General features: G+C 48.5%; 2 protein-coding genes across 3 annotated transcripts; one reads left to right on the top strand and one right to left on the bottom strand.

Moving 5' to 3' along the window:
* Positions 1-2331: 2331 nt before the first annotated feature.
* Positions 2332-20274, top strand: LOC122381512 (aquaporin-like). The gene is made up of 5 exons (XM_043365771.1): positions 2332-2416; positions 15998-16536; positions 17041-17211; positions 17933-18013; positions 19236-20274. Exons 2-5 carry the CDS (start codon positions 16027-16029, stop codon positions 19491-19493), a joined length of 1020 nt encoding a protein of 339 aa, XP_043221706.1. The 5' UTR covers positions 2332-2416; positions 15998-16026; the 3' UTR covers positions 19494-20274.
* On the bottom strand, positions 4058-10700 carry LOC122381506. 2 transcript variants are annotated; one of them, XM_043365751.1, is made up of 2 exons: positions 10505-10700; positions 4058-10330 (listed from the first exon to the last, which is right to left on the bottom strand). In XM_043365751.1, exon 2 carries the CDS (start codon positions 10029-10031, stop codon positions 4503-4505), a length of 5529 nt encoding a protein of 1842 aa, XP_043221686.1. In that variant the 5' UTR covers positions 10032-10330; positions 10505-10700; the 3' UTR covers positions 4058-4502. The 2 variants fall into 2 exon arrangements, with proteins under 2 accessions (XP_043221686.1, XP_043221687.1); XM_043365752.1 differs by lacking the exon at positions 10505-10700 and having other exon boundaries at positions 4058-4084; positions 4259-9991.
* Positions 20275-20540: the final 266 nt, after the last annotated feature.

Genomic DNA, 20540 nt, shown 5'->3' with positions numbered 1-20540 from the left:
GAGGCTAGTCCGATGATCCGAGTATCGATTCAAAGTGTTGCACTGTCCTAAAAAATAAAAACATGACAATGTCATGAACATCATTCAACTTCTTTTATAATTTTTATAAATACAGATATTTGGGCTACAATATGAAATAACCATCTACCTTTTGCGGACTAGGAAACACTGAGAAGTCAAATTGATGCTAAGGTAGCATTGCTGCAAGCCCCGTTCTAACCGAAGGCGGCATTTATCAGCGAATTTCCGGCAGCATTTATGCACGACTTCATTGTCATTTAGTCTCACTGCAACTTAGCACGCATAGATCTCAACAACTGTCGGCTGAAACGATAGAGCTAACAACATCTTCCCATCCAACAAAGTCCAGAGAGTAGTTTGAGCGTGGCAGCGACATGCTTCATCTGCCAACAAACAACGGAGCAATTGAGCTAGTACGAAGTCCAGGGCGAACTTGTAGCAGGCTAGAAAACATTGGCAATCGCTCTCCACGCTCCGAACTTATTTTCGTCCCAAGAGTTTATCGTCCGTGCCGCTTTCTGCTGGCAGCGATTAAAACTTCGCTAGAGTGGTGGAAATACAGCTTCAGTGCTTCACAAGGCAACAATTACATATATCAGTTAGAAGCTTCATTCGGAGAAGGAATTATTCCCTTATGTATAAACGCACCATGTGTTGGTTGTAAGGAAAAACCATGTTTGCCGGTCCCGTAGCTCAGTTGGTAGAGCGTTGGACTCCGCGTGGTGAGAGCACGCGTTCCCGGTTATGACAGTCCGGGTTCGAAGCGCGACGGTCGCTTGACATTTATGGGCCTCCTGACAGGTATGGTTGCGGTTCGTGGCAGGCCGTAGCCAGGCGAAGTCAGTGAGGGGACCGGCCGTGCGCGGTTATGTGCGCACGTTAAGCTTTGGACTCTAAATTCTGCCATAGAACCGGAATTGCGCGATCGGAGGGTAGAGAGCAGGGTCGCCGCAACAAGCTTCGCTTAGCCGTGGCTCTGTCCTTGTGAATCCTACCTATCAAAAGGTTCGGACTAAATTTATAAAAAAGGAAATATGTCTCCCTTGCTTTGTCTAATTATCTCGAAATACGTACCAGTATAACGCCTTTTGGGGCGACTAACGGAGCGAGCGAGAGGGTGGGCCTTGCATTGCACGTGCGAACTTGCGAGAAGGTACCTCCAACTGACTCAGTCAGTTGGATCCAACTGATTCAGTCGGGACCCATTTTGCACGGCACCCTACTAACCGGTCTCTAGCGATGTGCCAAATTTGAGAACAATCGGCCCAGCCGTTCTCGAGATCTGGAAGCGGCACCCTGCACGTGCGCACGTGCAAAATGGGTCCCGACTGAATTTTGCACGGCACCCTACTAACCGGTCCCTAACTGTGTACCAAATTTGAGCGCAATCGGTCGAGCCGTTCTCGAGATCTGGAAACGACCCCTGCACGTGCGCACGTGCAGCAGCACCCCAACTCTGGCACATGTATACGCATTGCCTAGTGGGTGCCTACCTAAATGCCAACTTTCAGCGCAATCGGCCAAGTAGTTACCGAGATATTGTAACAATTACAAAAGTGACACCTCTTTGTTTTGCACGTGGCACGTGCATAAGGGGTCACCCACATGCATCGGGAATAGTCCAATACTTGGTAGAAGGAATGAAGCTACCCTACAAAAATTACCGCGTGTAAATCGGTCGAGTGGTTGCTGTGATATAAGCCTCGCAAAAGCGTCCGCACGGCCGGCCGGCCGGCCGGCCGCTCATACTCAGAAATTTCCGTTAATCTAAGGAAAGACTCCGCTCGCTTCGCTCGCTCCGTAATAAGCTGCCGTAAGGTATACAGGTTGGGCCTTGGGGAAAGATCTAAATGTTTCGAAGAGAACATACCAGGGAGGTAGGTCGGAATTGTCGAGAAATGTGGCTAGTGACTAATCAATAAATGCGTTTCGAGAACCATTGCTTCTTCATTTCAATAGTCAGAAAAATATCGATACGCAGACTGGCGCAGAACGACGACGTTTCCCGGCACATACACAGGCATTGCGGTACAGCATAACTGCAGGCGCTCGATACCCGTGCCATCTAGCGGCAGGAGCACGCAACTTCCCTGGACTCGTCGCGTAAAATCATGAGGGGCGCCTCTCAGCGCGAACTACTCATCCGAAAGTGCAGTGTATGTGTAGTGTCGGTACGTCAGCTCTAATAAATCTTTCGTGGTGATGTTCTGCAGCACCGAGAGAGACCCGCTCAGGTTTGCGGACCGGCGTGCGATCACGATGATCCGGGCGGGTGAGGGCGGGCCGCCGACGCCGGCTCGCGTCAGTCAGTCTGCGGCGGCCGGCGGAGGGCGGCGGTTGACGAGCGGAGCTCCTGTGCAGAGCGGCGGCGGCATCGACACGTGGGGTGAGACAGGTCAGTGACGCTAGGTAGTTAGTGCATAGGAAGAGGTTCGGAAAAAAGACAAATCGTTGGACAAAGCATGCAAGGGTTTACAGCAATAATAGTTATGGGGGTGGCATCTAATTTTTGGGAGATCTACTTCGTATTAGAAGCAATGTAGGTACCTACTTGCTACATTTTCATTAAAAACGTGCCAGTTAACTTGTCATGCAGCCAGGCTTGTAAACGAACCATGTGTTCTCTCAATCCTGAAGACCATGCCTCCTGATATTTATATTATTTTCCTTTCCAGTCTGACAACCGGTGGAGGGTCAGCTCCAGTGCAGTGCACACCTCCTTGGTGGCCGTTTGAGAGGATGGATAATCTCACACCTGACCCAGCATGAAACTCCTTTCCTAACACAGCATAGACTGAACCGCGCTGCGGAGCACTGATAGGCAGTCGACTCAGTCTAATGTTTATTACTTATCCTTTCATCAAATGTTCCTGAAATGGTCTCAATAGATTGATCAAACCGACAAACGGGCCCTATCATGCCTGACCAAACAAAAACAAAGCGACCAAGCGTTCTCACTTCCAACGATTCTAGCATAATTTATGCATCGACAAACCTCCGTTAGCTACTGCTCTTCACCTTAGCTACTCACAATGTTTGGCCAGTATCATTGGCCTTGATTTCAATTGGGAACAATTTTCTGCGAAGTAATAAAAGACTTTTCCGATAAGTTTGAAGATAAGACAAGATCAAAATGTGTGAAGCAGTTCTGAATCTGATACTCTGAGGCTACAAAAGACAGAAGTAAGTAAAGACAACGAATGCCAAATCACTTGCAATTAGCTTCGAGGTCTATCACAATTGTCTTTTTCGATAGTCAGTTATTCCCCAACAATACCAATGAATGTGACTGGCAATTGCCAATCGCCGCCTGTTTTCTGTAATAGTCGGGACAAACAGACAGGACAACGGCAATCAATACGCATCGGTCTCCGTTCTGCGCGGGCAGAGATATTCTATCATTAGGAGATGGTCGCCCGGCGATCCTATTTGCCGAGGTAATCTGTCCCGCCCCGGGTCAGCGTGCAATCACGGGCAGATCGGATTTCTCCCCGGAACACAGAGAAAGCCCAGCTAGCTTCATGGAAAAACAGCTAGCTTGGGAAATGATTGGGCTCAGGTTTTTGCCTTGTTACAGTCCACTCTGAGCTACCTGTACACATCAGTTTAGCATGGCTGACACTGTCGGAAACGGTGTAAAATCAAAGAATGATGATTAGCAAGAGCAATGATTTGAGCACGGCGCACCCGTCACAATGCCATCTCCTGTAATGCCAAACTATCGAGCGTGACTTAAACAAAACGGTCAATAATATGAGGCCTGCCGGCACTGTGTTATGCTCATAAAAAACAAAGCGACACCAGCCTATAAATCAGCTTATTTCTAATACAACATCAATAGAAATAAGCTCCCGCGATATTGCCACCGGTCGACATTCAGTGCATCTGGAGTGCGAGCGATGAGTGGCAATAGCTCGCAAGAAGTGTTTTGATTACGCTAAATCAGCAAATCAATTATGGCCTTTACCACCGCACTCAATACGGTCTAATTGCACTATTCGAGCATCTTCTTACTCAAATAATAGAAACAAACATATCTCTCTTGAGTTCCATGTTGCCGTTTCTGGAATACATGACATCACGTCATACAACTTGGAGACATAGGTTTAAGGACAACAACACTATGCATTTACCTAAATCATCTCATACAAGATCTAACGTTACAGATATAACCAAGATCGTCACTCTCACTACTAACGAAAGTCGTGTCTATTACCACAACAAAATGCGTACTTACATGAGTCTGCGGGGTTCAAAATATGTTAACACTTAACACAAAATATCACCTAACTATACTCCATATTCAATTTAGCGCAATAAACTTGCAATAAACTCCAGCTGAGACGGAAACAAAATACTGAATTCGAAATTATAAAATCGCGTGACAATTTTCTCGCGTATACACACTGCGGCGAACCCTCTTGCTGGGCGGCGCCAACACCCACCCCCTTGAAACCACGAGGGGTCGAAAACGAGAGGTTTCAATTTAACTTCACCAGTTTTGTCACTGGGCGCTGCATTACTGTCCCTCTTGTTCGGACAGTCGCAGATCGAACCAATCCATCGGAACTAGTTCGAACAGCTTCAATCAAACCGAGTGGCCACTGGCCTCTGGGAACACTATCATCAACAAGCAGAACTGTGTCTCCTGGTTGAAAGTTCTTTCTTGTTTCTGTCATAACGTGCCTTTCTTGTAGAGTCGGTAAGTATTCGGATCTCCACCGTGTCCAAAAAACATTTGCGAAATGACGAGCTTGCTTCCATTTTTTTCTATTTCCATGGTCCGCCTGGGAGAAGACTCCGAATGGTAACGTTACACCATGTCCTCCCAGAAGAAGAATGTCATTTGGCGAGAGAGGTGGATCGTCCCTGACGTCGCTAGATACTGGCGTAAGCGGTCTACTGTTCAGTATGTTTTCAACTTCACAAAATATGGTTCGGAGTGTCTCTTCCTTGAGCGATTGCGATGTTAAAAGGGATTCGAGTATTCTTCGTATGGATCGTATCTGACGTTCCCACACCCCACCATGATGGGAGGCGCCTGCCACGTTGAATTTCCATGTAATTCCTCGCTTGAGCATTGCTCTTTGTAACACATGCTCATTTTCTGATAACCTTGTCATCTCTAAGCGCAGTTCCCTGTTGGCTCCAGTAAAATTTGTTCCGTTGTCAGACCTTAGTATTTGAACATTACCTCTACGTGCAACGAATCTGCGCAGGGCGCAAATGAATGAGTCTGACGTCAGATTTTCAGCAACCTCCAGATGTACGGCCCTGATAGCAAGACAGGTGAATATGACCCCATATCTCTTGACCTGTGAACGACCTTGAGTGACATAAAATGGTCCAAAGTAATCCACACCTGTTCGCGTAAACGGTGGCTCTTGAGCTTGCACTCTGTCAGACGGAAGATTGGCCATTTGTTGTGATTCAGGTGGTCGGTAGAGTTTAGTGCAACTCAAACAACTGTTTAGAACACGTCTTACACTTGAAATTCCCTTCAGAATCCAAAAACGTTTTCGAAGTTTCGCTAGCGTGAACTGTCTCCCACTGTGCCCTACGGCTTCATGGGCGTCCGTAATGAGTAGTTCTGTAAAATGACCACGACTCGGAATAACGATAGGATGTTTTGTTTCTTCTAAAATCGAAGCCTCTGCTAATCTTCCACCTACCCTAATGATACCGTCTTGCATGAAAGGGTGAAGCTTCACTAATCGACTGGTTCTTGGTACCTCAGCGCCAACTGACAGGTTTTCATACTCCCTTGGAAATTCATGTTCTTGTATATGTCGAATTATTTTCTTTTCTGCTTCACGTTGCTCCTCATAGCACAAAGGGGGAGACATTTTTATAAACCCCTTCTGTCCTTCCTTAAGTGATCTTGTAAATCGTGACAGCCACGACAATCCTCTGAGCAGGGATTCTTTCTGACTATAATGTAAAATGAGCCGCTCCATCGGAGTTTCAGAATCTGGTACAATCGCAGTTTTAGCGCATATCGCCGTTTTTCGCACTTCGGGGTCGTCCTCCGTCACCTCCCTGAAGGCGATCGGTGCTGAGGGCCAAAAGCCTTTGTCCTTCCAAAGGAATTCAGGTCCATTCAGCCATCTCTTACTTTGGACACCCCTAGACACGTCGTCAGCTGGATTGTCTGAACTATTGACATACCTCCATTGTTCTGGCCTTGACCCATCGTGGATTATTGCCAATCTATTTGCTACAAAGGTGTGAAAACGCTTCGCTTTGTTCTGAATGTACCTTAAAACGGTGGTGCTGTCAGTCCAAAATATATGCTCGACATCATCGAATTCAATGGTATCACCTATCAGGGAGCATATTTTTACCGCCGTCGTTGCCGCCATGAGCTCCAGACGAGGTATTGTAGCTCCTTTGAGAGGCGCTAAATGCATCTTGCCCTTGAGAAAAGAACAACAGATTTGTCCTTTGACATTCGTAAGCCGGATGTAAGAAACCGTTCCGTATGCTACTTCACTGGCGTCAGCAAAATGATGAAGTTGACAAGATACTACGTCTCCAAAGTTATCAGGTTTTACACAACGATTCACTGACAATTCATTCACTTCATTTAGAGCTGATAGCCAAGCCGTCCACTCTTGCTGCTTGACAAGCGGAATACTATCATCCCATCCATTATGTAGCCTGCTCAATTCTTGCAAGATGAGGCGTCCCTTCAGCATGGATGGGCATGACATGCCAATTGGATCATACAAGGAGCTTACAGCTGACAGTAATCCTCGTCTTGTCATCGGCCGGGCAACTAGCTTGTCGTGATCCAATGCCATCTTTAACACATCTTGTTCAGTGTCCCAGATTACACCCAATACTCGCTCAGTGGGAAGGTGACTACTATCGCTGGTCCAGTACGCCAATTGCTTAGACCGCGATTCGCTAGGAATGGATGCAATCAGAGCGGAACTATTGCTCGAAATCTTCTTTAAAGTAAATCCCCCTCGTTTGCACAAAACCATCAGGTCTCGAAGCAGCAGTATAGCGCTTCCTTCGTCAGGCATTGCCTTCAGCAAGTCGTCGACGTAAAAATTCTTCTCAATAGTAGCACAGCTTTCATTCGAGAAACACCCTCGGTTGTCTAAAGCTGTCTTGCGTAATGCAAAGCATGCTATACTGGGTGAAGAAGTGGCTCCAAAAACATGAACCTTCATGCGGTATTCCAATATATCATTTTGAGGATCGCCATCTTTCCACCACAGGAATCTGAATAAATCGCGGTCAGACTCTGGAACATAAACTTGATGGAACATATTTTCAATATCGGCTGTGAAAGCTATGTTCTCCATACGGAATCTGGTCAACACGTCTAAAAGTGCATTCGTTTGGTCTGGTCCCTGCAAAAGATTGTCATTTAAAGAGATTCCTTTAAAGGTTGCGGCGCCATCAAATACAATGCGAACCTTGTCCGGTTTTTGGGGATGCTGAACGGCGTGATGTGGAAGATACCATACCTTACCATCATTTCTGGATAAATCGGCATTTGGTACGGGCTCTGCGAAACCATTTTGCAACATGTTTTTCATATATAGCTTGTAATCGGACGCCAATTTATCACTCCGCCTAAGCTTATTTCTCAAGCTCAGTAGCCTGCTTGCCGCCATATTCCTGTTATTTGGCAGAATCAGCCCTTCATCTACAACCGGTAGTCCCACCTCATAATGATCTTTAATCAGTCTAGTTGACGCGTAAACGAATTTCTCCCATTTCTTGTCCTCAACAGATGGTCCCATTTTATTTGAATGTAGATTTTCTTCATGTTCCTTGTTGTATAGCTGTTGTACAAGCCCTTCAAGGTGTTGCAACTCAGGATGTACCAGTGTTTTGTAACATTTCGCTGGAAATGGTGATGATACCCCACGGAGACCGCTCACAACCCATCCGTATCTTGTTCGCACGGCAAAAGGACCACCCTCTCCGTTGCTTGTCACCACTTCTAATGGTTCCATGGCTAAAAAGGCGTTGGAGCCCAATAAAAGTTCAACTTCTTCATTTTGGCACAGATCTAGTTTGACCCCTTCCAGATGTTTCCATTTACTTATTTCAGTTTGAGTAGGAAAATCAGCAAAGTCCACTGGAATTTTTTCGAGAGAAAACAACTGAGGCAGCTCTAAAATGTTCCCACCATTCTCGTCCGACAACCAAGCTCCGTTGACTATTCGTGTCGTGATGCTAACTTCTCTGTCAACTGTTGTCAGCGATAGTCTGGTCTGTGGCAGGCTCTGTAGTTTCAAAGTTTTAAGCAATCCTTCTGAAATAAATGAATGAGTTGATCCGCTGTCCAGAAAAGCAAGTGTACATTTCCTTTCAAGACCGTGATGTAGGACAACAGGGACGATCGGGAGAGCCGGTCTAAATGAGACGGATGCACCACCTTTCGTGGTGCAAGATGTTACATTTGGGACACCATTTTCTGATCTTTCACTGTTGCCTCCTGATCTATTGATATGGAGAGATGTAGGATGTCGGGAAGCACAAATGGAACAGCTAGCTCGTCGTCTACAGTCAGTACTGCGATGGCCTTGCTTCAAGCAGCCGTAACACAGCGCTGAATCCCTAATAATGGCAATTTTGTCCTGGTGTGGCAACTTCGCAAAGCAACTACAATCGGTGAGTTCATGCCCCTTATCTTGACAGTGAATACATGGGCTTGCTCCGGCACTAACCATCCGTGTCGCGGCCACCAGCGGTTTTGAACGAAATCTGCCCACAGTGACAGAGTTATTTTGCCTTACAGTTGCATTTGACCCACGATTTCCAAACACAGGATTGGTTGCAACTCTTGCCTCCTGTACAACGAAGTTCACTAGATCATCAAACACCACTGCTCTACCCTCATTTTCATTAATGGAGTCGGCTCGATGTCGCCATCTGTGTTGCGAGTGAACGGGTAACTTGGCGCTTATACTCCTCAGGGTTCTGGGGTCACTCATGGCTGCGCTATTTACACCAAAGGCATTCTTGCACTTCATAAGCTCCAGTGCAAAATGGTCTAACCCTTCAATATCGTCTGGTTTCAACTGCAATAAATTTTCAAATTGATCAACAAATGCCGCTGCCAAAACGCTCTCTGAACCGTACCGTCGTGTGAGAAGGTTCTTAGCTTCTTCGTAGCCGTTATCCAGGTATAAGCAAGCTGTAACGATACTATGTGGCTTGCTTTCTGGAATCATATTCTGCTCTAAATAAAATAATCTTTCTTCGTCGGTGGACAGCTTTGAGGCAATTTTTAGGTTAAATGCCTTCATGAAATGAGGAAATTCAGTAACATCACCTCCAAATTTGGGCAATTCAACAGGCGGCAAGCGCATCAACCCAGCAGTTATTTCCCTTTCTCGTCTCAACAGTCCTGCAATATTGCTGCTCTCAGTATTTAGATGGCCGTCGTGGCTCCTTCGGTTTGTCGTGTTCGTGTCGTTCGTAGCATTCGATATCGATCTCGGGGTCTCTTTGTCGCGATTCGATTCAACTATTTCATGGTCTTCATGTCTACCTAGCGCCCTCACCTTGGCTCTAGAAATTTCTATAGCCTCTGTATATTCAAGAATTTCCTTCTGTCTTGCCAATTCAGACATCTTTCTATCTAACTCCTGTTTTTCTAGCACAATTTTCAGCTGTGCTTCTAAGCCCGCACGAAGCGCGTCTTCTTCTATCAATTTTAACCTTGTCATTTCAGCGGCCGATGCAGATGTTTGGATAGAAATAGTATCGCTTATTTGAGGAGCTTCGCCACTTCCAGTAATTTCGACGGTATTCCTTCGTTGCCCACTCGGTAAGGCGGCACTAGCTTGGGGCATGTTTTCATTTGCGTTAAATATCCCAGCGGCCTTACTTGGGACAAATTCAGCCCAACTCTCAAAATCAATTCCTTCTTCGTCTAATGCATCACGCAGCGAAGCAACCAGATCAGCCTTATTCCCTGTGGTCCCTCTCCCGCGGGCCTTAAGCTCACATTTCAGTTGATACACGGTGAGTTTGTCCATATTCAATACTTAAGGTTTGAGAATAGTAAAGCTGCGATAGACTTACAGTGGCTGGCTGAAGATTCTGGCTTCAAAACGCAGAATAAATCTTCACGGTAACGTGTTTTAAAATAACTCAGTTTAAAATGTCTTTTCATAAAAGTTAATCGAAGACTCATAAACTTTTGATTACGCTAAATCAGCAAATCAATTATGGCCTTTACCACCGCACTCAATACGGTCTAATTGCACTATTCGAGCATCTTCTTACTCAAATAATAGAAACAAACATATCTCTCTTGAGTTCCATGTTGCCGTTTCTGGAATACATGACATCACGTCATACAACTTGGAGACATAGGTTTAAGGACAACAACACTATGCATTTACCTAAATCATCTCATACAAGATCTAACGTTACAGATATAACCAAGATCGTCACTCTCACTACTAACGAAAGTCGTGTCTATTACCACAACAAAATGCGTACTTACATGAGTCTGCGGGGTTCAAAATATGTTAACACTTAACACAAAATATCACCTAACTATACTCCATATTCAATTTAGCGCAATAAACTTGCAATAAACTCCAGCTGAGACGGAAACAAAATACTGAATTCGAAATTATAAAATCGCGTGACAATTTTCTCGCGTATACACACTGCGGCGAACCCTCTTGCTGGGCGGCGCCAACAAAGTGCTCTCAACAAAGGTAATAATTGCCGCCGGCCGGTGCACTGACGTGGTTGGAGCTGCGTAACGCTCCTCTGGCCGAGAGCTCCACCGGAAATCGGGGAGCGCTCCGGCAGTGAGACACTGGCGACTTGTCAACACTCGCTGCGTGACCGTCACGAATCACAGATATTGTGAAAAGAGCAGCGCGTTATATTGGTTTTAGGATAGTTCTGCATGAATACATTACGTAAGTGTCTCACCAATAATGAAGGATATTTGAATCATACTCGAGCAAAGGCTGTCTTCTCTTATCTCGCCCCATATAAATAATTCATTGAGCGTCAAACTGTGAACAAGGACGCATCTCAGCTCCTAATCCGTTACTCATTTGAAGGGATCCAAAGGCAATATAGCTCTAGGCTAACTTTTAATTACAGCACGCACATCTACCGTCTGCTGAAACTTCTAAAAATAATCACTGAGAGTAAGCTTGAATATAATCAAAGGGTCATTTTAGAAATGAAACTTGTCAGAATTCAATTACCAAACGTCAAATCAAACCCCTCGCTAAGTCGATGTTTACCGTGCGAGTCGGTTGACCCGGCTGTTCGATATTAATCCCTGAACACATTCGCGTTGGGAGATAATCTGTACTGGCACTTTGTGACAGTCCGTAATGCACTGTTTATCCCAGCCAGTCCAAGCTGTCAGAAACAGAGCTGTCGGGGGGGGGAGAGACCGTGTCAGAGTCCGCGGGTCGACCTCATCAGTAAATGGTTGTGACGGATATCGCGACCGTCGGGTTAACGCCATCACCAAATCATATGATCTTTACGTTCTGAAAGATGACGTTAAAATCTGATCAGCTTATATGTAAAAAAAAAAAAAAAATACAGTAGCAAGAAGAGGTCTGGTGAACATAACTCCTATGGTATTCATGAGTCGTTTTTTCACACTGTATTTTCGATGACAGTAGGTATTCCAGTCAGGCATAGCATCGTTTGAGCCAGGGTTCTGGCTTTTATTGTGTTCTCAGTATAAAAACGAAAATCTCATATTTCCCAGCATGCATGCTTGAGACGCGAACAGCATGGCCAAGTCTTACGGTACGGACAAGTCTGTCATAAAATACGAAATATCATGTAAATTTAAGACTTGGTTGTGTGTTGTAGCTCTGCTTCTCTGGCAGCACGCCCGATCCACGACATATTTTAGTAAAATGGTTCAGCCGATATTGGCGCAGACGTTTTGAACAGCGAGTGGATTGTCGCCAGTTCGATCCTCAAACAAGGCAGTGAACTGGCAACAGTTCGGACACAGCAGCGAACTGGAATGGCACGGGGTACAGTTTTAATACAGCAGTGGACTGGAATTGCGGGGCACAGCTGAGACAGAACACCGAATTAGGGCAGAGAGACAGTTCGACACGGTGCGACTCGAACAAACAGCGAGATTAGAAGGAGCAGCGCCACCCTTTACTGCAGCAGATGAACGTCTGCTTCGTCCAGTTCTCATTAGTGACGTTGATATCGTCTTGCGGCTTTTCTGTTATTGATATTTTAGATAGCATGGAGTCTACTTGCGGCGTTCGCCGTCGTCTCGTAGTTCTGCCACGGTTCCCCGGTATGTATGTACCGCGCTCCCCGGTGGCCGTGGCCGCGGCGGTAGGACCGTGGGTCACATGACTGATGGCGCGCCGGAAACACCGGCCCCCTCCGACCCCCCCCCCCTCTCCACGGTACCGGTCAGACCCACCCCCGCCCATCACAGTGGAGTTGGCTCCGGTCCAAGGACTACCACGGCACCGGACAGGGGGCGAACCACACCCGGGTCACCGAGCCCAGTTCAGGTTACCTGCTTTGTTAAAGAACTGTTGACAAGGAATGATCAGCAAGTAGGTGCTATTCAACAGTTACAACAGATCGCTCGCTGGCTAGATTTAAAAATAAGCTTAAATATATGACATAAAATCAAAAATAGAAATCACAATTAGACAGAAAGCATATACTTGCTTACAGCTGATATAGCACACAATGGGTTCCCAGCGTTCGAAAGGTATGTTAGTACGTATCGTGAATGTGCCTCATAATTATGCATTATTGCCGTTCTTAGCCAAGGGCGCAACCGATGATGACTGATCGACGGAATAAATGAGCTTTTGCAATTCATCCGGTTTTCCTCTTCGCCCTGCTTTTGGCATGATGATGAAGCGATCTTCCCATAATGTGGTGTCCCGAGGCAGAGTAGCTTTTTGCTATGATTTTATTTAGACTTGCCCGCACCTCCCTTCCCCCCCTCCCCCATGGCAGAGACCATGACAGGAACCAGCCAAAGAGGCTGAATGTTGGGCAACTCTAACTCAAAAGACCCAAGAACCGGGTTTACAATGACGGGAATCTAATAAGTTTACTGGCGCCGTACACCCTGACTTTGCCCTGCGACTGTCCGGTTCCGTAGACGTTGGAAGTGGAATCACTTCAAAGATAAACAGAGGCAGTGGCTCAACTAACAACCGTAATGTTTGATAACGTCCAGAATGGAGTCCCGTGCTAAAACAGAAGTCGAACGAGACCCGCCCCGCCAGTTGGCGATCCCAGTCAACTGGCCCTGCGGGGCTCCATGACAGGGTCCATTATACAGCACCATGGAGCCCCAGGGGTACCCGGTGGGGCGGCATAGTCCGCCACAACACGGTGTGTCGGCCTCCAATTTTGCAGCATCGACCGCGGCCGAGTGGCGGCCGATACACCGCCGCCGCAATTAGGTGTTCGAACCCCGGGGGACATTGATTTTTACCTGCAGTCCCAGTGTGTGGTGAGTTGCGGCGCCGTCCGCGGCGGCGGGCCGTGCTAAACCCACGGTCTGGCCCCGCGCTGACCTCCCTCCCCCTCCCTGTGGGGGAACGGGCCCGTCTAATGGCCTCCGCAACGGGTAATGGATCGGTTGGGTGGAGGTGAACTTTTTATCAAACATGATTTATGAGGTGTGGACTACGAAAGGAGTTGGGATGCGACAATACAGGATGGATTTCGGGAGCGTTTTGGCTAGGACTCAACTTCTGTTGTTGACTCCGGAGTTCTAATAACCAAAGTTTATCTTATGAAGGACGAGAATGAGACTCGAAAGCTTCAGGCCGCGGGCGGAGAGAGAAACTTGGTGAAGTTATCTGCGTTGAGTCTGACGTAACAATGACGAGTCGCTTACGTATGATATTCACATCAGTGAACATCAGTGGGAACTGGTAAGACTTTCTTACTTCCGGAAGAGCCTGTGATAGCATCCCGTTCCGTTTACGTTAGCGATGGACTTTAAAATGAAAGTGCGGGTAAAAGTTATACATTAACGCAGATGTATTAATTAAAAACTTTGCCGGCTTCTCCAAACAAATAGAACCCTCCTCAAACAGAATACAGATTTCAAAAGCCGTTTTGGTCTAATGGTTAAATGAACGGATGTATGTTTGGGGCCGGATCCTTCAGAATCATTAGCAATACGTGCCGTAAATAGGTGGCCGTTCGCTCTTTACGGTTCCAGAACCACAGCGGGTCGGTATCAGTAGCTGCAGCTGGTGTGCTGTAAAGGCGTGTTAAAATATGTCATCTTACCTCACGAATCACATTTTATCCTCACGATACTCACGATGGCCAGTGTTTGGCCATCTGGAACAACCACCGGACAAATGGGTGGTCACGAGCTAGCGGTGACGGTCAGCGGCTGTGACCATTCCTTGGAGCCGTGCTGTCCTTTTTAGACCACACCGATAAAGAAGTACGGTGGATGCCAGATACCAGTCAGGTGACCCCGTATACCAGTAGTGCCCACTAGTGATGTCAATTACGGAAAATCGGAATACCGATACCAAACCAAATACCAACCAAAACCGTGGAGAAATACCGAAACCAAATCAACTTGGGAACAAGAGGAAAATACCAACCTTTTACCGATTTCTTAGCCTCTTAAACATTAGCAAGGGCTCATGATACCAACAAAATACCAAACACATTAGGATTGAAATACCAAATACCGTTTGGTATCGGTATACCAAAAAGTTGGTATCCGATTGACTTCTCTAGTGCCCACCATTATTGCATTTTTTCTCATCCATATTATGCAGCCTGGCATTGATTCAGCATACACAACCAATCACAACCCATAAAAAGAAAAAGTGGCAGCCCACGCCGCAGTGAAGACTAGCGCGGCCGCAGTGAAGACTAGCGCGCATCCTTACACCACCATGCCTGCCGGCGGCCCACGACGCCCTGTGCCTCTGAGCGGACCGGGGGCTCCATTTACTTCTGTTTGTTGACCGCTCGCTCCGGCTCCCTGAGCCGCGCGGCCGGCGCGCGCGCGTCTGTCAGAGCCCATAAAGCGGCAGCGCCGTGTAAATTAGTGGCCGCGACCTGACAGGCGCCGTGACCGGACCGCGCGGGACCACCTAATTGAGCCGGCGCGCCCGGCCGTCAGCGGCGGCACGGTCCCTCGCAAATACGCACTAATGTTCGGTCCCAGGGCGCTGGAGCCGCCGCCACCTCGCCCGCCCGGCCGGGAGCGGGGACATCGATAAAGGAACGGCACTCGACATGCACGGTGCAGAGTGCATGCACACTGCACACACAGGACATGAGCATTAAATGTCGGAGTGGTCTGTGTCGGGTTTTGCTTAAAGTAGGTATGTAGTTTCGAATACAGAAAAAAAAAACGGAAAATTATTGGTGCGTGTTAAACAAAACTCTACAATATCGTAGAAGAATAACCTTATGCTCACTATCTTTAAACAATCCAAAAATTAGCCTAAAATCAATGAAATCATTTTAGGCTAATTTTTGGATTGTTTAAAGATAGTGAGCATAAGGTTATTCTTCTACGATATTCAATAATGCTGCTCATTTTAGTACTTCGCCATCTTATTAAAACTCTACAATACTTAAATATCAAAAACAGTAAGAAAATTGAGGTAAGTTTTATCCGAACTAATCCCTCGCCACAATGAAAAATATTGGTGAAAGCATAAGGTAAAATTGTGCCACTTATGCAGATCAGCTCATCATAAATTCAATATCACGCCGTCTTGCAATCAGTGCGGATACCGCTCGCCGGCCCAGATTGGCTTCAGTGTTATCAAAACAATGGACTCTCGCTCCTCACACAAGCGTGGCACTCTCGTATTCAGACGGTAGACGCCATTGATTCCAAGATATGATTGCTAGCGAACACTTCCTGCCATCCCTCCTTCCCCCTCCCACCGACCCTCAAAGAGCGACCACAGCCGAGCGAACAAACACCGACCAAACGTGACCGCTCCGCCGGCAGGGAGCCGCAGTTCGCTGCCCGGCCAACAGATGGCAGGCGGATCGTCGGACGACTCGGCACTCACCCCCGTCGAGCTGATGCGCCGCTATCTCGACTCCCTACCGCAAGACTTCAGCGTGCGAGAGGAGCTGCGGTCGCCAAAATTCTGGAAGGCGTTGCGTGCCGAGCTGCTGGCGTCTCTCCTGGTGGCTGTATTCGTTACGGGCTCCACAGCACGGTCCCCGGCGCGGGAGGTCACAGCCGCCACGAGCTCTCCACCAGCACAGGGCCAACCACAGGCGACTGCGGGGTCCTCAGACGGCAGTGACGGCGCCCGGATGGCGCTGGCCTATGCGCTGACGACCGCCACACTTATCCAGTGCCTGGGCAGCGTGTCGGGCGCGCACGCTAACCCTGCCGTGACGCTCGGCCTGCTCGTGAGGAGGCTGGTCTCGCCCCTGAGGGCGGCCGCGTATGTGACGGCACAGCTAGCCGGCGGTCTGGCCGGCGCGCTCATCCTGTACGGGCTGACACCTGCTGGGGTCGGTCACGGAGATCAGGTGAGGGATAGGATGGAGATGGGCAGATGGCGAGGGGCAGGACGGGGAGAGACAGGTAGGGGAGTGACAGGTGTGCACTTAGCACACCCTTTATTTGAGGGACAGGACGGGGGACGGGAGGGGAGGGTAGGAAGACTGGATGGGGGATAGTCAGCGGGGCAGGTAGGGGGACTGGAGAGGGACAGGTCATGCTCATCGGCAGGGGCCGGACGGGTCAAAACAGGTTACATCGTCTTGGCCAGTACCGTAATGCACCTGCTTGTCTCGGCTGACCGGTCGGGATGGGGAGTGAGTGCTGACGGTAAAACGAGTCCCAACACAATCTGGGTTGAGTCACGGCAGTCAGAACTTAGCGCTGATCGGTCGGTCATCTGTTAGCACTGTTCGGTCTATCGTCTGTCCGCGCAGGAAGGTCAGTTGTCTGAATGCTGGCACGCCAGACCGGTCCCAGCTGTGACCGATCAGGCGTGTCTCCGTGCTGACCGCTCGCCGTTGAATCGTCAGGTAGCGGCGGTGCGTCCGGGCGTCTCGCTGCCCCAGGCGTTCGGCGCCGAGCTGCTGGCCACCTTCATACCCGTGCTGACCACGCTGGCCGCCCTGGAGCCGGTCAGGGAGGACGTCGGATGTAAGGCGCTCTCCGTCGGACTGGCCTACGGCGTCGGCGCACTGTTCGCGGTAAGGAAATCCTACCAACGGAGCCTACTAGTAGCGTGCCGATGGTTGGGGTCAGGTAAGGGCAAATAAAATACACTCGCAAGACTTCCTAATTTGTCACATTGCAATATGACATGCAGTCTGCTTTCAGATTTTCATCATGTAAATCATGGTTGATTGAAATAGGTTTATGATTTGTTATCGTCTAATATGAGCACGACCTTTAACTTTAACCAACAATTTAGCTTATGGTCTCAGGGAATCGTGATCCACGTTTTTGTCCACGTCCGGCAAGATTTCCTCAACATTTCTTCATTCTTTTCTTTTAGCACTTCCAGCCCGGCTGAATGGTTAGTTTATAAGGCAGGATTTCAAGTCCAATCTATGAATACAAAAGCACGGTGTGGCCCGCCGTCTCTCGTTGTTTGAAGATCTTATCACCGCCATTGTCTAGCGAATTGAATTGTCCGCTTCGTGTGCTAGGAGCGCACATTTTTACAAAAAGCGCACCACTCGCCTGTTCAAGGAAACACCCTATAACCACAAAAAGTCAAGTTTCATCGACCCGTCAACATCTATCTACGAATAAGTTAGTTTTTCAGATGCAGAACAGAAAACCATCTGTGGTGTGGACCTAAAAGTAAATGGGCAACAGTTGTTCGATATCCAATATGGGTCGGTTTGCGATAAATGTGCAAGGTCATTAGTGCCCTTGCTATTGTCCCTGACTGAGTACCGACAGTTTCAGCTGACCGGAGCAGGCCTCAACCCGGCCAGAACACTGGGACCAGCCGTTGTGTACAACGTGTGGACCAACCATTGGGTAAGTCGTAGATACAGAATTGGGATCATCAGCAGGTTTTAAGGAGTACATATTGGCGAGGTATTGGGTTCGTTATCAAAATATCATATGGTATCGGGTTTCCGGATCAATAAGGTATTCCATCACTAGAGCTCAGCCACATCTTTCGGATTCTTTTCCTCGCTACGTGGCAGTACGCTCATGACGGGCCTGATAATTATACTGTGCCGCAATGCCGCGCTATTTCCATTTTCTGCCGGTAGATGGCAGTATGAGTTTGCCGCCTAAATGATACTGCGCCGCCGTACCAACTTATTTCCATGCGTTGCCGCTAGATGGAAGCATAGGTTTGGCGCCTGAATGATACTACGCCGCAGTACCGAATTATTTCCATGCGCGGCCGGTAGATGGCAGCATGAGTTTGACGCCTGAGCGATGCTGCGCCGCACAGCAAGCGAGGCTCACCTCGCCCGACGCCTGGCCTGAAAGCTTCCCGCATTACGGCTCGCTCAAGTTTCTGATCCCTAAACTGCTACTTTCGTGGCTTTTGGGGTCTTTCAGGCGTCTCGGAAAATATCACTTCAAAGTGGTTATTCACCAGTTGATATTGCCTCTGGGCTCTGACTGCGTTCCGATAGGTAGCGTACGAAAATATCCGTTTCAAAAGCATAGCAGCAGTCCTACTCGCCACCAGAACATTCCGTGATGTTTTGAGTTTGACTGTCAAAACTGTATTTGTCAGCCAGTCTAATTACCGTCTGGCTTTGTGACCTTTTACCGCTGAGGCCGCTGAGTACCACCGCTGAGGCCGCGCCGCGCCCCGCGGCACAGTCGGCTCGGTGGCCTCACACAGGCGACCGGTGTGAATAATTCCCGTGTATCACGACAGCGTTAAACTGCACGGCCGACATCACAGCTCCGGCGGACGGTGGTGCCTCTGCACCGGTGGAGAACCTTCTCAGCCACTCGGCTGAATTCTGTGATTACAGCCACTCGGCTGTGTGCAGTGAGACTCCGAAACATGTTAAGTTTAACACTATGCTTACCTAATGGGCTAACTATTCGCAAAAGAAAACTACCACTCTCCTTCTTCAGGAGTTGCCCACCGTCTTTAGCCACCCCGTTCCAGGTGTACTGGGTGGGATCTCTGACCCCCGATTCTCCGTCTGCATCCCTCCCGTTTCAGGTGTACTGAGTGGTATATTTGACCTCTGACCCTCCATCCGTCCTCGTCCCGTTTCAGGTGTACTGGGTGGGGCCGCTGTTCGGCGGCCTCCTCGGCGGCTTTACGTACGAGTTTGTTCACGAGGCGTCACCGCGGGGTCGTCTGGTGCGCCGATCGTTCCGGAGGTCACCCGGCACCACCGGCGGGGTCAGAGGTCACCTGTCTGCCCCGATCAGAGGTCAGCCGGGCCGGGAGGTCAGCGGCTTTAGCAGCGTGGCCACTGACTGTCTCCAGCTGTCCGCCACTGAGGAGGGTGCCGCCGTGACCCGGCACTGAGGAGGGTGCCGCCGTGACCCGGCACTGAGAGGGAACTGCTGACACTGGACACTACAAACGACGCCACGCAACAAGAAAAGGGCGCAGTGTCACGAGGTTGGTGTCGGTGTGAGTCGGTGGGGGTTTGTCAGCACATACGTAAATGCACACGGTTGTGTGAATATTCAGCACGGCAGTAGGATCGATAGTAGTTGGCTCGGGAAGCTCTCCATATCGAGATGAGTCTGCAGCGGACGCGAGGTGGCCAGGACCGTCAGCTGTCTGTCTCGTGAATTCCACAAACAGCATTCGAATGTTTTGAGCGAATGTATATTGTATATCCGTTTCGTTGATTACAGTAGGTACACAATGTATCCAGTGTCATCACGCGGTGTATCGAAATGAATTAGAGCACACTGACTCAGATATCCGTGCGTCAAACACCTCACCCAGACTGACGGCAATCGAGAAGGCGGCTTTCCTCAGCAAAACAGTGCCGTGCGCAACACTGCTCCTCAAACAAACTACCGCCCAAATCTCTGGCTCGAAGTGGAGCTGCGCCCATCGCCGTTAATCATTTATGCTGATGTTGTTTGCCGGCCGACGCCGCCCCGACCGTTCGCAGTCCTGCGATTGAGTTGTTTTCCTCGCGGAGCTGACGAATCGTTCAGTCAGTTTCCCCGACTGTCAACTGTGTATCACGCGTGTTCTTTTGCTGTGGAGCTAGTTTGAGCAATCAATGTGAGTGAACTTTAAATTTCACATTCCATACTAAAATAAAATACATGACGAGAGCTTGAAAGACGCAAGAGCTTTCACAAAGCTCAGTGTGTTATGGGATTGCCGTGCAGCGACATTTCAGCTTCTCAAGAAAACAGCCGACATGATTTAGCCATTTTCAGAATGGCTTAACCTTGCAGCGGTGAGTGCCGCTTTCAGTTTTGTGGATCAGACCACGTATTCAGCCTTCGTAGCCCTCAGACAGACCGCTGCACTACATATTCTCTTACCCCTGCGGTGGTAGCTTAAGATCACTTCGCCGAGTGGGATTTTCACCGCTGATTCCAT

The sequence above is a fragment of the Amphibalanus amphitrite genome, unplaced genomic scaffold (genome assembly GCF_019059575.1).
Source record: "Amphibalanus amphitrite isolate SeventyFive unplaced genomic scaffold, NRLGWU_Aamphi_draft 000121F_arrow, whole genome shotgun sequence".
Classification (NCBI taxonomy): Eukaryota; Metazoa; Arthropoda; class Thecostraca; order Balanomorpha; family Balanidae; genus Amphibalanus; species Amphibalanus amphitrite.
Note: the sequence above shows the minus strand (reverse complement) of the source record. Positions and strands in the feature narration are given on the sequence as shown.

Coding starts and splice junctions, on each gene's coding strand:
- LOC122381506 (XM_043365751.1), bottom strand. CDS start 10,031: ATGGACAAACTCACCGTGTATCAACTGAAATGTGAGCTTAAGGCCCGC.
- LOC122381512 (XM_043365771.1), top strand. CDS start 16,027: ATGGCAGGCGGATCGTCGGACGACTCGGCACTCACCCCCGTCGAGCTG. Junction 16,537..17,040: donor GGGTCGGTCACGGAGATCAG/GTGAGGGATAGG, acceptor TTGAATCGTCAG/GTAGCGGCGGTGCGTCCGGG. Junction 18,014..19,235: donor ACGTGTGGACCAACCATTGG/GTAAGTCGTAGA, acceptor GTCCCGTTTCAG/GTGTACTGGGTGGGGCCGCT.